We start from the raw sequence: 16576 nt of genomic DNA, 5'->3' as shown, positions 1-16576 counted from the left end.
AAGGAATAAACTACACGATTTAAAAAACTGACTTTTATTACGCGGTACAAATATAAAAATACTCCTACAACGATTAGGCGGTACAGCTTCGGATCCCTCAGGTCTTCCTTGGTTTTCTTCCTTTGGTTTTCTTCCTTTTGGTTTTTCCTTTTCGGCTGCTCCTGGTGTACTGTACGATCCGAAGCGGTTCCGTCTTACTTTTATACGAAAAATCAAGAAAGAGAGTCACCTACGATAGGGAGATAAAATCATGTCTTAATTCGCGGAATTAATCGGCCTGTGATTGGTCGCTTACGTCATACGGTCATTTTCGGGTGAATTTTCATTATCCCGCTATCGTTCTGCGACTCATATTACATACATCCGATTAATTACTGACTTAAAACTATTACAAATAGTTAACTACGTTCATTAGTTATAAAAACAAACGATAACAAGTTCACTAGTCCTTACGACTTGGCTTACAATAGATAGGAAAGCGGCCGAAATGAATACAATGGATGGTTTATGGCCCTTTTGCCGACTCGCAGGCCTTTGTCTACCTGTGACTGCCTTATGATTCTTATCTAACTAGGTGACTAGGCTAACGACCTATAATATCTACAAATATTGTTATGATGTAACTTTAACAGGTTACGAATTAATTAATGAAACGTGTATGTTTCTAAGTGAAAACTACGCTGTATCGGAGCGCTGAGCTCGAATTTGGCCGACCAATGAGAAGCGGTCATTCTGTCCCTTTCATATTGAGACTTCCTTGTCTTGATCCGCCTTTCTTTGGTTAACCAATGACAGAGCCTACATTATTTTACTAAGTTTATAGTGATTACTTGGGAATTGGGAAATAGGTTTAACCATGTTTTTTCCTAACTTACTGGGTGACCTAAAACTTATTACGAACCTACGAGTTAAATAACGGATATTTTGAATACTTATGACTACTGACAATCTAATCGCGGTTTTCCCTACCTATCAAATAAATCTTTATTGAGAATACAGTCTTAATCGAATTTGATCTTAATCTAACTTATAATTATCCGCGTCTTGTCGTAGCGTCGCTAACATTTTGTCCCCGCAGTCGAAGACTCCTGGTGCATGGGTTGCGACGCGATGACCGCCAGCTTGCAGCTCGGCCTGCGTAGCGTCCCGTGCCTCGTTCTGACGTCTGCGGAGCGAACCCTCCCGTCGGGTCCATGATAGACGGTCTCGACGACTCCTTTAGGCCACACGCTGCGTGGTCCGTTGGGTTCAGAAATGATGACAACATCTCCCGGCTGGATCTGTCGCCCTCCGTCGTCGGATGATTTGCGTGGTGCCAGCAGTGGAAAGTACTCCTTGGTCCAGCGCCGCCAGAAGTGGTCTGCTAGCGCCTGGGCAGCCCTCCATTGTCGCTTGTCGTTTTCCTCGTAAGCGCCAATCATAGGTAAGTTAGCGTTATGAAGTAGAAGAAAGTGCGCAGGTGTGAGACTTTCTTCGCTCTCTGGGTCGACGTTCACGTGTGTTAACGGCCTTCTGTTAACGATATTCTCGATCTCTGCCAGTAGAGTCTCGAACACTTCGGTTTTCGGTGCTCTAGTGTTGAAGGTATAGAGCATCGCTGTCTTCACGGTGCGTACCATTCGCTCCCAAGCTCCGCCTGCAGATGGGTTGCCGGGGGGAATGAATTTCCAATCCATTCGTCGCTGCACGCCGTAGTGTTGCAATTGCGGAAGCCATTGCCTGTAGGCCTCGCGCAGCTCGTTCGATGCCGCCTTGAAGCAGGTTGCGTTATCGCTATACATAACGCTCGGCCATCCTCTTCGTGCGGCGAAGCGCCTTAGCGCCAGTAGAGCGCTATCCGTAGACAGGCTATGTACAGTTTCGAGGTGAATAGCCCGAGTTACTAGGCATGTGTACAGACACACCCAGCGTTTCTCTCGTCGTCGTCCTATGGTCACGTACATAGGCCCGAGGTAGTCTTGCGCGGTGTATGTGAATGGCCTCTGGTAAGCCTGTAGCCGCTCGGGTGGTAGATCGCCAAGGGGCTGCGCTCGCGGTGAAGCTCGACGTAGCTTACACAGCGCGCAGTCTCGCGCTACAGCTTTCACGGTAGGTCGCAGTTGTAATATCCAGTAATGTTGTCGTAGCTGATTTACCACTGCCTCGTTATGAATGTGCGCCATTCGCCTGTGTGCGCGTTGGACCATTAGTCTGGTAAATGAGTCCTTGCCGTCCAATATTACGGGTCGTACCGATGTGTACAACACTGGAGCGTTTCCTAACCTCGTCTTCATTCGCAGCACGCCGTCGTCGCACAGCTCGGGTGCTAGATTGTATATTCGCGATTTCTTGTCCAAATCGCGTCCTGCGCTTAGAGTGCGCAGCTCGTCCGGGAAACTTCTTCGTTGGCTATTCTGTAGCCACATATGCTCGGCTCGCTTTATGTGGTTCACTTGCAGCTGCAGCGTCTTGTTCTTATTTTTCATCTTATCTATGAAAAGTAGAACGTAGGCCGTCGAATTCATTAGCCTATCGTAATTACTGAAGCGTCGTATGTCAGGTAGCACGCTCGACGGATCTGACTTTGACGTAGTAGTAGATAACGTAGTCTCTACTGTGACTCCGCTTTTCCTTTCAGGAAGGTCTTCAGTCGGTCTGCCTATTTCTTGACTCGGCCACTCCACTTCTGGTCGGTGAAGAAATGACGGTCCTTTGTACCATTCGTCGTGAGCGGTGATTTTCCTCGCCGGCTTCCCTCTCGTAGCGTGGTCTGCGGGGTTCACGTCGGTTGGCACGTACATCCACGCCCGCCGGTCCGATTTTTCAGCTATTTCAGCCAAACGGTGCGACACGAACGGCTTGTAGTTTCTTGCGTCGTCTTTGATCCATCCTAGCAATACTCGAGAGTCCGTCCAGTAGATAATTTTCTTGACGTTGTATCGTTGCTCCTTTTTAATCGTCTCGGCCAATCGAACTCCGATTACTGCGGCTGTAAGCTCTAGTCGTGGTACTGACAATACTTTCAGGGGGCAAACTCTGCTTTTGCCCGCTGCTAGGCTGACTCGTACATCTTCTTTGTTCTCGATACGCCAATACGCCACGGCGCAATAGGCTTCAGTTGACGCGTCGGTAAAAACGTGTAACGTGTATCTCGTAGCTCCGCCCGGTGACTCATACCTTCTAGGTATGCGTAGCGCCGCTACGTGTTTCAGTGCGTTCTGCCACTGAAAAAAGTCTTCAGCTTCTTTATCTGGTAGCGGTGCGTCCCACGTAGTGCCTTTTGTCCAAACTCGCTGAAATATCATTTTAGCGCTGATGACGTAGTGAGCGATAAGTCCCATGGGGTCGTATATGGACATTATCGCGCTGAGAAGTTCCCTTTTTGTCGGCGGCCGTTCTTGCGTCTTCACAGCCTCGGGAACTCGCAGCATTTTCGTGTTGTAGCCCAGAGTGTCCGTCCTAGGGTCCCACGTCATGCCTAGAACTGTGGGTTGACCTTCGCCCAGATGCGTCGGTCCTTGCGCTGCGTGTAGTTCGTGCTCGACGCTTGCCAGCATTCGCGTACTGTTGCTCGCGTAGCCTCGTAGATGAAAACTGCCCTCCGCGTGCGAGTCTCGCACTTGTTGTGATACTCGTAGCAGCTCATCCTCGGTCTCGTACGATGCCACGTAATCGTCCATATAATGATTATTGTGGATGTCGTAGACCGCGTCCGGATATTTGTCCTGGTTGTCGAGCGCGTTCCTATTACGCACCGAATGCGCGAGGAAAGGCGATGACACGTTGCCAAAACAAACTCTGTTTAGTTTGTACACCTGGGGCTCCATATCTCTTCTAGTGCCGCGCCACAGGAAGAGTTGGCTCTGTTGATCTTCTTCTCGCATTTGAATTTGCAGGAACATTTCTTGTATGTCCGCGACCACCGCGAAATTCCATTCGCGGAATCGTAGCAAAATTCCTAATAGGCTTCGTAGTAGGTCTGGCCCCGATAAAATATAGTCATTCAGACTATTTCCTTGACTTTTTGCCGCGCAGTCAAAAACGGCTCTTCCTTTGCCTTTATTTAAATTAAATACATTAAAGTGCGGCAAAAACCAGGTTCGGTCGGTCTGCGGCGGCTCCATGATACGTTCCGCGTATCCTTTCTGTAGTAACTTCTGAATTTGGGCTTCGTAGTCTTCAGCGAAGTCCTTGTTGCGCCGCATTTTCATCTCCAAGTTGTGTAGCCTCGACCGCGCCATTACGTAGCTCGGTGGTAGCTTCACGTTGTCCGACGCCCACAGTTGACCGACCTCGTACCGGCCCCCTGCAGTCTTGCGTACCGTAGCGTTGAAAATGTCGATGGCTCGCTGATCGCTCGGACTGACGTTTTCTTTATTCGTTACTCCTAACGCTTCGATCGACCAATGCTTCTTAACTTGATCGATTAATTCGTCGTCCTCTGTGCGGCAATGAAGTACGGTTTGCTCGATCGTGCGAATGATGCGCGGTATTCGCCCAAAAAATACCCAACCCAAGGGTGTCTTCATTGCGCAAGGCTCGTCCTCTCCGCCCTGCCTGATCTCGATGGGAGTCTTCAGGTGGCAGAAATCGCCTCCAATCAGCATCTGCGGTACTCCTGTACCCACGTAGCATTCGTCGCCCAAATCTTCTAAGTGTTTGTGCTTCATCAATTCGGCCTTGTTGAGTGATTGCGATCGTATGCCAAGTCCTTCTACGGTCTTCATGACGATCTCGTGCACGGTGCCTCCTCGCAGCGGTCCCACTTGCGCCTTTACAGTTTGCGTGATAGATGTGTGCTTCAGGTTTCTTATCCCACGTAGACAGAGAGGTTCGTCTTCGCCTACTGCTCCGATTTCATCTGCGACGTCTTGATCTATCATGGAAAGCGTTGACCCGTCGTCGAGGAAAGCGAATATTTGAGCCGTACCCTTCGGCCCCGTGACTGTTACAGGCAGCACCTTCAGTAGCACGTTGAAGTTTGGGGTTGACGACACGTAGACGCGCGGATCGTTGTCCTCTCGTTCTGTAGGCCGCGACTCCGTTTCGGCCGCTGCCGCAAACGATGACGTCACTCTCGGTGAGGCGACCGCTCGATGCGTCGACTGAGCTACCGCTATTGTAGCCCCACTGCTGTTGTTCGCCTGTGTAGGCTCGGTGTGCAGCAAACGGTGATGCGTGTGCGGGCAGCCTGTCACGCCGCACCCTTTCGCGTTGCATTGCGACTTCAAATGTTTCGCGTCCATACATCTGAAGCATATACGATTGAGTCTTGCCCATTCCCATCTAGCGCCTATACTCTGTGCGGCCAGCTTGCGACAATCTGTAGTAATGTGATTGCCACCGCAGTACAAACACGTGCTCTTCGCTGTGATTTGTCGAGCCGCATACGTCGCCTTCTGCCCTCCGCTGCATCGATTTGCGGCCGGAGCTGGAGTGGGGATGGGATAGCGCGGCGCGGGCGCGTTCAGTCTAGCGCCAGGCGCGCGCGCGTACGGTGCTGTCATCGGTCCCTGCGCGCGCTTCGCTGGTGCGCGCGCGTGACAGAATGACATCTCTAGCTCGCTCTCTTCCATCAGAAAATCAGCCAACTGCAGGATCTCGGGGTCGTCGGTATCGCGATGTCTGTTGGCGTAGTCGCACCATCTGCTTCGTAGATGAGGCGATAATCGATCGGTTACTTCCCGTATCAGCATCGGGTTGTCGGCGTAGTGTCTTCTATCTATGTCCATGATAGTAGATACGACGTTCATAATCTTGATCGCAAACGTATTGAGGTCGTTCGCGCTCGGCCCCAACGGTGGCAGTCTTCGTAGGTCCTCGATTGCTTTATCCAAAAGCACCTCGCTTCGGCCAAACTGCTTCTTCAAAATACGTATAACCATGTCTGGACGAGTAGCTGTAGACAGGACATGTGACACGCACATCTTAGCGTCCCCGCGTAACGCCATACGCAGTCTTGCAACGTTCTCGTAGTCGGTGAACTTGTAGCGCTTCGATGTCTCGATGTAGGTATTGTAAAAGCTTCGCCATTCGCTCACATCTCCGTAGAAGTGAGGTAGCTCGAAGATATCTTTAGGTGCTGGACGAGCCGCCATCTGCATCTTCTCGAACAAATGCAGCATAGACTCCGCAACTGTGCCTTCTTGCGTGTGTTGCGTACGCGCCGTGTGCGGCGTACGGGGCTCCTCCGGTGGCGATTCCGATCGCCGTTGACGTTCCACGCGGCTCGGTGAGCGGCGTCGCATATGTCGCTCGTCCCGCAGAGGCCGTCTAGGAGTCTCGTAGTCCGGTGGTGGCTCGTTGGCTAACCCCTTCTTAACTGGCTCGGTTATAGTCTTGTCATCCTGAGAGTCGTCCATCCACTTCAGGATTCGTTTCTGTTGTGGCTCGATGTCACCCGCATCTGAGACTGCGCCCGTGCTTCCTTCCGCTATAATCTGTGATTTCTGCGCCTCTAGCCTCTTCTTTATTAAGTCGGCTTCGATCCGCAACTCTTTTCGCTGAATTTCTGCTAGACGTTCGCTCGCCTCAAGCTCCACTTGAGATAGCCTTGCCTCGATGACCGTACTAGCGCATGAGTGCACGGACTGAGTAGGGGCAGGTGCATACGGAGTGCTCGACTCCATAGTGCCTCCCTGCTGCGTAGCTGCGACGTCCTTAAGTTTCGTTCTCGCCCGTCGCAGTGGTAACGGTGTGGGCCTCGCAAGTCGTCGTAACCGCTTGCGGAGCTCTCTGCTCCACAGCAGTGTATTTACTTGCGAGGGAGACCCCGGTGGCCTCGTGAAGTCGTCCGCCCTGAGGGAGTGCTGTGGTGCGGCCGCTACGCCAAACGGCTCGGCGCTAGCGGCGCGCGGACGCTCGCTGAGCGCGTCGGACGACGTTACAGGGGTGAGGAGGGGGCGCGCCGCCTCGGCGCCCTCCGACCTCTCGGCGTCCGCGCGGGCAGCCCTCTGAGCCGCTGCCGCGCCCTCCGCTAGGTAACGCCGCCTATCTTCGTCGCTCTGCATCGACGCAGCCTTTCGCGAACGCGTACCGACCATTTTATCGGTCATTTGTGACGTTTCTTCGCAGCAAGTGTAGACTTGAGCACGACGTCCCGGTGCGCTGACAGTAGATCCGGCTCGAAGGACCAGAAAATATTGAACTCTCAACGCCCAATATAGCCGACGATAGCAGTTGGAGAAGGTAACTGGTCTACTGGCGCCTCGCTCGAAACCGCAGTCGCCCCAGCCTACTAGATGCCCATGTGCGAAGCCCTCGACGAATATCTTCAACCGCCTCGCGATAAGGAATAAACTACACGATTTAAAAAACTGACTTTTATTACGCGGTACAAATATAAAAATACTCCTACAACGATTAGGCGGTACAGCTTCGGATCCCTCAGGTCTTCCTTGGTTTTCTTCCTTTGGTTTTCTTCCTTTTGGTTTTTCCTTTTCGGCTGCTCCTGGTGTACTGTACGATCCGAAGCGGTTCCGTCTTACTTTTATACGAAAAATCAAGAAAGAGAGTCACCTACGATAGGGAGATAAAATCATGTCTTAATTCGCGGAATTAATCGGCCTGTGATTGGTCGCTTACGTCATACGGTCATTTTCGGGTGAATTTTCATTATCCCGCTATCGTTCTGCGACTCATATTACATACATCCGATTAATTACTGACTTAAAACTATTACAAATAGTTAACTACGTTCATTAGTTATAAAAACAAACGATAACAAGTTCACTAGTCCTTACGACTTGGCTTACAATAGATAGGAAAGCGGCCGAAATGAATACAATGGATGGTTTATGGCCCTTTTGCCGACTCGCAGGCCTTTGTCTACCTGTGACTGCCTTATGATTCTTATCTAACTAGGTGACTAGGCTAACGACCTATAATATCTACAAATATTGTTATGATGTAACTTTAACAGGTTACGAATTAATTAATGAAACGTGTATGTTTCTAAGTGAAAACTACGCTGTATCGGAGCGCTGAGCTCGAATTTGGCCGACCAATGAGAAGCGGTCATTCTGTCCCTTTCATATTGAGACTTCCTTGTCTTGATCCGCCTTTCTTTGGTTAACCAATGACAGAGCCTACATTATTTTACTAAGTTTATAGTGATTACTTGGGAATTGGGAAATAGGTTTAACCATGTTTTTTCCTAACTTACTGGGTGACCTAAAACTTATTACGAACCTACGAGTTAAATAACGGATATTTTGAATACTTATGACTACTGACAATCTAATCGCGGTTTTCCCTACCTATCAAATAAATCTTTATTGAGAATACAGTCTTAATCGAATTTGATCTTAATCTAACTTATAATTATCCGCGTCTTGTCGTAGCGTCGCTAACAGCACTGAATAGATGGTGTATTGTTTGTGCTCCAAATTACAGATTATACAGTTTTTGAAAGCAATTTTCTCATAACAGTGTATAAAATATGGTTTCCAACGAATAATCATTAAACTTTGATAGCTAGAGTTTTAATCTGGCTTTAAAAACATTTTTATACTTCTTTCTCTCCACAAAGCAATTCGAATAGCAAAAAAAATGACAGTTTTCTTCAATGACGTTGTAAATTTCTTCAATAGGTACTAAGTGTACTAACCAATATTTTCCATGTCATAAGTTGTCGTTAAAACAAGTCGAATGTGCCTCTAGATCGGTTTTAAACGTTACTGGCGTCGCCATTAATATAATGATGTCGAAAATAAACTTTATTCGTGAATTTAGGTACTCATTGTTTTAGTGACAATATTACCTATTGAAATTTCAAATAAGTATTGTGTTTTAAGGGAAATATATTAAGCAATTGTGGTCAAATTGCGCTAAATAGAATGTACTTTAATAAATAAATGTTAGAAGCATTGTTAAAGCATTCGTAGAAAAATTTAACCCTTAAACAGGCCTGACGCATTTTTTACTTTTGATTACTGATTCGGGTAGCTAATAGAATTAAAAGAAAAGTAATTTCTTGTTTTATTTTTATTATCATTCCACCCGGTATACCGCCGTTCAATAAAAAAACCCCGGTGTTTTTATATGCCCACTGCCCGTTAAAAATGGTGCTACGTGGTACATATATGGCCACTGCCTTGTTAGCTATAGAGAGTAGTTTTAAGGGTAAGTCATGTGCATGTCACATTTTTACTTGCGTCACAAAATACACTAACTGCCAACACTTGCTTGGCTCACGCGGATGTCGTGGCTCGTAAAACTAACCGTTGAATAAATATTTAATTTAAAAGCCAAAGGAAAATATGTTACTTTTGTACTATGAGGGTTCATTCATAGTCATAAATCTTACCCTTAAATGACCTGTAAACTCCTTGCAGGGCAGTGACCACTTAGATACCACTAGAACGTGCCCCAAACGGGCAGAGGGTTCATACGAACCACAAACTTTTATAGCGAATATTTTATCAGAAAACAATAACTAAGGTAAATTATGACTTACTTTACTACACATACATTATCTAATAATCTACCAAAAAAAAACAACAAAAAATACTTACAGGACTTTTTTTCGGTGTAGCGTACTTTTATAGTGGGAAAAACGTACAAAAACTGCCATTTGTTGTCGATTTGAACTTGACAACTAAAATGTCAAAGAAATTTGTTTAGACACCATCCCATTTTTTTACGTTCGGAAATCACCCACTCGTCAAAAAAAATCAGTTGCTATGTGGTATCTATAGATACACAACCTGTTTAAGGTACGTTCTTTAAGAAAGAGTACCATTAACTGACATAACGCCACCCATCATCAATATGCCTGCTGGAAAATATTAATGTAAGAACCTACCTCAACCCGATACTAAGCTGTAAAAACACTTGTACTTTATCCTGAGGTAAACGATGTCCTGTTTCTGACAGTGAAAGAGGTTGCCAGAGCTCCCAAGAGTGCGCTGAGTTACGCAGGCGGAGGGAAACGTACCTATTTTTCATTTTACCTGTGAGGAAACTACCTATAGTATTTTTTTCTGTAACTCGGATTTGAGACAGTAACAAAAGTTTACACTAAGTAAATATTTATTCAGTTCATATTATTGTAATCACGATTATATTTAGAATTACTTAATTGTGGTTAAAGCAACTATCATTTGCCATCGCACTACTTATTTAACATCAAATCAAAATTACACCGGGTGATTATGAGCAATCGGTATTGGTACCTACGTTGTATATAACTGGCAAACAAATCAAATTATTTTATTAAATATTCTTTATCATATTCATATAAATAATAAACTAAAATAGATGTCATATAAGATCCAATTAGGGCCTCGGCCACCGGAGGGCTATTTCTTCCTGGCAGGATCGCCATGTAAGGTGAGGAGAAACGAATGTTCAGCTTAAATGATGCTTTATTACTCTGCCGTGTCACGCCTAACTCCGTTAACTCGAGTTACATGAGTTACGGATAACCAGTCTAAATCGTCTTAAAAACCATTAAAGATATATCTTCTAAAAGAAAATTTTTAAATTTCTTCATTATTTACTGAGAAAAGCATATGACTAACTCATGTAACTTCATTTTTTTGCCGATGGCGTCAGGCACAACTCAGTTAACTTGAGTTGTATGACTGACACAACCAAAATATCACCATCGTTTCTTAAGTTGCCGGAGTTAGGCATGACTGGCCGAGCGCTAGGTTTATACGACAACAATATTGGTCAAGTATTACGTGTCAAGTTTGATCACGCGTATGTCATGTAACTTGACTTACATGACTTCGTGTGACCACTATAGTATGGAAGAGTTGATCATGCGGAACCATTTAATTTGAATAAAATGAAAACTATTCAATTATGCGAAAAAAAAATTAAAGGGCCTATTCTGTGACCATATTTCCTACATGTAGATTAGAAAAAATACAATGAACCGTCAACGATAACAGCATTTGAATCTTTAAAACTTTAAACGTAATTATTTCGAAACGCAACTTTTAAAGTTACATGAGATGCGCGTGACACGGCAGTACTGCACTGAATACCTACATGAGTAAATGGTCCTTATATATATATATCCTACGAACTACGTACATAACTATATCTAGTATACACTACAGTACATATAATATGAATATGACATCTATCGGCCTGATTCGAACTTTAAGACACGTCAGAAATTTGCAAAAATATGATATGGATTTATGTCAGTGTCAATAGTGAAGTTTTGTTTGAAGAAACGTTTATTTTGACACTGACATATCCGATCCATGTCGAATCTTTAGGTAATTTTTGAAGTATCTTAAAGTCCGAATCCGGCCGTATTTCAATTTTAATGTCGTTCATACTGGTTTGTCTAATATCTTTGCCTGTGAAAAGATTATTAACAATCTTATTTAAAAGACTTATTACCCATTTGATAGACTTTCTATCTCAGTAATTCTAAATTAGAAAAGTAGTAAATATGTAATTTCAAAGCAATTTTTTTGCTCATTAAGAAAGCAATTTAGAAAAATAATTTTGTATTTTCAAAGTATTAAATCGGATTTTGACTCTTTTAATATTATAATGAAATTTTGATTCATAAACACAAGAAAATACACAGAATTTTCTTGTGTTTATAAATCAAATGTGCCTTTTCAACCAAAAGGGTACCTAAGTAGGCTTCAATCTGAAATTAACCCTATCAACAACCGACAATGTGGTACCTTTTGGTTGAAAACTTCACAAATTTGCAAGCAAAAGGATCTAAGGACGATTACTTTTCGGAATTTAAACTCTATTTGTATTACATTTACAGTTCTATATTGGCGTACCGGCGCAGACTGCTCCTGACGATACTCCTCGGTAAGGAGTAACATAGCGATTTTCGATTTATATTACGTGAGTGATCCGTTTTAGTAAATTTAATAAGAGTTAGAAGCATTTATTCTTATTATATTCAAAAAACCGAATAAGTAAAGTCATCCGAAGGGGCATAGCCATGGCTAAAATACATCAAAATAAATTAAGGTATTTTTCATAATTTTAATATCCAGAGAGGAAAATGAGGACCACTTTTAAATGGACAAGCGGTCGATCCCTTTCCTCTTAACAGTCAATTGGTGTAAATCCTAGATCGGTATTTACATAAATACCTCCCCTTACCTACCTCCTCTTTACCTCTACCTCGGTACCTCTTCTTTTCTGTAATCTTTGCATTGTTTTCTGTAATGAGGTGTGCAATATAGAGTATAATTTGTATTGTATTGTACCTCATAACTCTAAAGCGTCATCGCCATCTCATCGCGATAACATTGCCATAATACTACACCTACACATAAATAACTATTCACAATAATACAACAAAGAGCGTCCTTAACATAACAATACTAGAATATCAAGATGGCGGCTAATGAGGGGCTCGGCCGTTAAATCCTATCCTGAACAGATCCGGTGACGTGGGCAAATTGCGATCATCTCCTGGACTAGGTATCTCTATGCCTACGTACACCAGTAATGGCCAATGTGGTTTCTGAAGATGAAATTGACATGGTAATGCTATAACTTGTAAATTATAAAATAATTTGACATTGATTAAAAGCTTACTTAAAAAAATGTAGGCAAGGTGTATTCGGGTAATTCCGAATGTCGAAAACTGTCGGATAATTCCGAAAAGAGACTTTTATTATGATGGTATTTTGGGTGATTTTCATCTGAATTTCGGAATTATTCGAATTTCGGAATTACCTGAGTAAACCTTACATAACTAGTTTTGTAAAAAGAAAGTATGCTAGGAAGACTATTTTGACATTTCAAAATTACAGTGATACATATATGAAGTAGGAACTCTTAAGTTACTTAAGAGTATTTGTTTTCAATACATAAAACTGTTGCCAAAAATCCCTAATAGGTATCAGTCAATAAATAACACTTGAATTGGAAGATACCTACTTAATCCAAAGCACGAATCTGTTATATTTAACTGAAAATAACTGGAAGTAATTTTTTCTTTCAGCAGGCAGTTAACGTGCCGCACTCATAAACTACCTATACATATAAAAATTAGATCATCTACCCATTTACAGACTATAACATGCACATGTTACGCGTTCAGAACCCCTAGTGAAAATTTAATTCGATAGCGTGGCGGGATTTTGAACAGAGCGCCAGCGGGACGTTTTGGAAACTCAAAATCCCATACAAAATTACACGTCAACCTATCAAATGAAATTTACACTGTGGGTTTTCCAACCCAACTTGGCACGGGCGAGACGCAATACCTAACTGACATCATTCGTACTGCCGTATTCGAACTTCAAGATATTCACAAGAGACGACACGTACTAGATCCATTCTAGATACGTTATAGTTTAAATATCAACTAGTTCTCTTTTGCAGCGCAATTCGGGCAAACAATGTCACTTTTACGTTAGATAGAGTAAGATATCTATTAGATGTGAATTGGATCTCTAAGTCATATCCTGTGGAAATCGTTCAACAGTATCCCAGAATCGCGCAAATGTCAAATTTGACAGGTTAGATCTTAAACATATCATTATCGTATCTTTGTGATGTTTAAAAGATGTCTAATAGATGTCTATTTCAAAATCCGAATCGGGCCCAGGCGGCGTAGCACGGTCGCGTTTTTAGCCCTTGTCACCATGCCTGTCACGTTCTAACAAGTATGTAAGTGCGAAAGGGACGCGCATAGTGATAGACGATAAAAATGGAACCGTGCTGCGCCCACAGATATCGTTTTAATGTCAAGATTGTCAAGTGTACGTTCGAATTGGCCTGTTCGGTTAAATCTTTAATACAGACTGCAACTGAACAATCTGACGTGATAAATCCATTCAAGAGTCTAATTTATATTCCATTGTATTTTAAATGTAAACAGAACAGCTAACCCATATTGTGTGGCGTTCTAACTTTAATACTAAAGACAAAGAGAATAGATAGTATAGAGGGGTCCTGTCATAATAAATTTTGTAGTCACAGTAAATTTACTGCCATCTGTCGACACACCACTAAAACTCAAAATGAAAACGTATAAAATTATAAAAAAATGTATATATGACATTTTGACCCATGTTCATTCACTGATATCTATGTGTAAAAATTGTTAAATATGAAACGGTGTCGTCACGCCATCTAGCCGAGCATAGGCCAAAGGTGTGTGCGCCATCTATCAGAAAATGACTTTTTCTTAATTTCCGAGGCACGTATTTTCCTTAGACTTTATTCATCTTATACGAAGTTACATGTCTTTGCTAAAGATAAACATTTCCCCGCTTGTTTCCTGTACTGTAATCTGACATTTATGAGCCCAATTCAAACGTACACCTGACATCAAAATGATATCTAAATGATCATCATCGTCATCTCAGCCATAAGACGTCTACTGCTGAACATAGGCCTCCCCCTTGGACCTCCATACGTGCCGGTTGGAAGCGACCCGCATCCAGCGTCTTCCGGCGACCTTAATAAGGTCGTCTGTCCATCTTGTGTGAAGTGGAGCCTGCGATGCTGCTGCCCCGGGGATAAATCTGCGGTAAAAATTAACCATCCCCAAGAATCTGCGCAGCTCCCTCACGTTCTTTGGGACCGGGAATTCTTTGATGGCATCGACCTTAGATGGGAGGGGCTTAGTACCTCCGGCTGAAATGCTGTAGCCCAGGAACTTTACCTCCGATGCACCGAAGACACATTTGGAAGTGTTAACCACCATCCCATACTCCTGGAATTTGGCAAACAGCTGGCGCAGGTGCTCCTTGTGAGTTACTTCGTCTTTCGAGTACACTAGGAAGTCATCTAGATATGCATAACAAAAATCCAGCCCCCTTACCATCTCGTCCACAAACCGTTGGAACGTCTGGGCAGCATTCCTGAGCCCGAACGTCATATACGGGAACTCGAAGAGACCAAACGGTGTGGTGATCGAGGTCTTCTGGATGTCTTCTGGGTTGACGGGGATCTGGTGGTACGCCTTCTCAAGGTCGATGGTGGAGAAAATCTGACAACCAGAAATACTGTGAGCAAAGTCATGTATATGCCGAATGGGATATTTATCCGGAATAGTTCTGGCATTGAGCATTCGGTAGTCACCGCAAGGCCTCCATCCATTATTCTTCTTGGGGACAAGGTGCAGAGGTGACGACCAAGGTGACTCTGAAGGTCTGGCTGTTCCATTCTGAAGCATTGCGGAGAATTCGTCCCGAGCAATCTTTAATTTATCCGGAGCCTACCGTCGAGGAGAGCAAGACACAGGAGGCCCTGGCGTAGTCCTTATAAAATGGAGGACGTTGTGTTTTGGAACCCGATGAACGCCGAATGGGCGAGTAATGTCGGGGTATTCGAGTAGTATGCGATGATAATCTGACTCACCCGACACCACTTTGACTGAAGAAATTTCGTCCGTCGAACATCCAGGCAAAGCCACGACACACAAGCTAGTCATCCTGTCGATGAGCTGTTTATTCCTGCAGTCGGGGAGAAGGTCATAATATGCCAGGAAGTCTACGCCGATTATAGGCTTCGTCACATCCGCAACAATAAATTGCCAAGCAAAGTCGCGGCGTAAGCCTAGGTTCAGTACTAAGTGAATGTAACCGTACGTAATTATTGGTGAGCCATTCGCTGCAGCTAACTCGTAGTTGGTAGGATGTCGCCGATATTTTAGTTGAGACCTAGGGAAGACACAGACGTCGCTACCAGTATCCACGAGAAACTGTATCTTCGTTGTATGGTCTGTAACAAATAAGCGACCGGGGCTAGGGCAAACGGCGGTCGCCATTATCGAGTGCCCCTTTCGTTTCCCGCCTGGTAATCGCACGGTTTCACGCATCTTGTTGCCTTCTCACCGAACTTCGCATGTTACCAGTACTCAGGAAACTTGCGGTAATTCGACTGCGACCTCTGTGAGCTGGAGCGATTGCGGGACTTGCTAGACGCACGAGCACGAGATCTTGATCGCGACGGCCTGTCACTATCGAGCTGACTTTTTAGTGTTATCATGTTTAGTCAACTCACTCACTTGACGTATGAGAATAGCCATTTGAGGATCAGGCGTCGATGCTGCGGCTACTTGAGGAGTTGCTACGTCGTGAACACGGTCAGCCAACTCAGCGAGCTCTTCAATTGGGTCATTGTGCTTCGACGCGATCACAAATTGCATGTTGCTTGGCAGGCGAGACGTCCAGATAGATAATAGGAACTCATCGGGTATATTCGGCCCTGCCAAATGACGCAGGTGGCGGAGAAACTGGGAAGGTTTTCTATCACCCAACTCTTCCTGACTAAGTAGCTGCTTTACTTTCTTCTGCCGAGACACCGACAGTCTTTTGATGAGCTCATCTTTAATCTTTTTATATTTGTCAGTGGCTGGTGGCGAGACAATTATATCCTCCACCTCGGCAGCATATTGGGAATCGAGCTGCGCGACGATGTAATTGTATTTGGTCGCGTCCGCGGTAATATTGGAAACAGTAAATTGAGATTCCATTTGAGCGAACCATACTGCAGGTTTCTCCGGCCAAAATACAGGCACTTTTACGCCGATGCGGTAAATTTCCGTGGGTATGCTGCCCTCTTGAGTACCTTTTCTTGGTTTGCTCGGCCCAGGCATCTCCGTGTCTACGAATCCGTCATTCTCGGTATCGCTCAT

The 16576-nt window shown here is 44.5% G+C and overlaps 2 protein-coding genes across 2 annotated transcripts; both read right to left on the bottom strand.

Annotated features, from left to right (window-relative positions):
• Nucleotides 1–1058: 1058 nt before the first annotated feature.
• LOC134797003 (uncharacterized) lies at nucleotides 1059–7022 on the bottom strand. The gene is made up of 2 exons (XM_063769199.1): nucleotides 6551–7022; nucleotides 1059–2470 (listed from the first exon to the last, which is right to left on the bottom strand). The coding sequence occupies exons 1-2, from the start codon at nucleotides 7020–7022 to the stop codon at nucleotides 1059–1061; spliced, it is 1884 nt and encodes a 627-aa protein (XP_063625269.1).
• An 8876-nt stretch (nucleotides 7023–15898) lies between these two features.
• Nucleotides 15899–16576, bottom strand: LOC134797002 (uncharacterized). Its single transcript, XM_063769196.1, has one exon. It carries the CDS (start codon nucleotides 16574–16576, stop codon nucleotides 15899–15901), a length of 678 nt encoding a protein of 225 aa, XP_063625266.1.

Source organism: Cydia splendana, chromosome 14 (assembly GCF_910591565.1).
Source record: "Cydia splendana chromosome 14, ilCydSple1.2, whole genome shotgun sequence".
In the NCBI taxonomy this organism is placed as follows: domain Eukaryota; kingdom Metazoa; phylum Arthropoda; class Insecta; order Lepidoptera; family Tortricidae; genus Cydia; species Cydia splendana.
The sequence above is the reverse complement of the archived record's forward strand: the minus strand, read 5'-3'. Positions and strand labels throughout refer to the sequence as shown.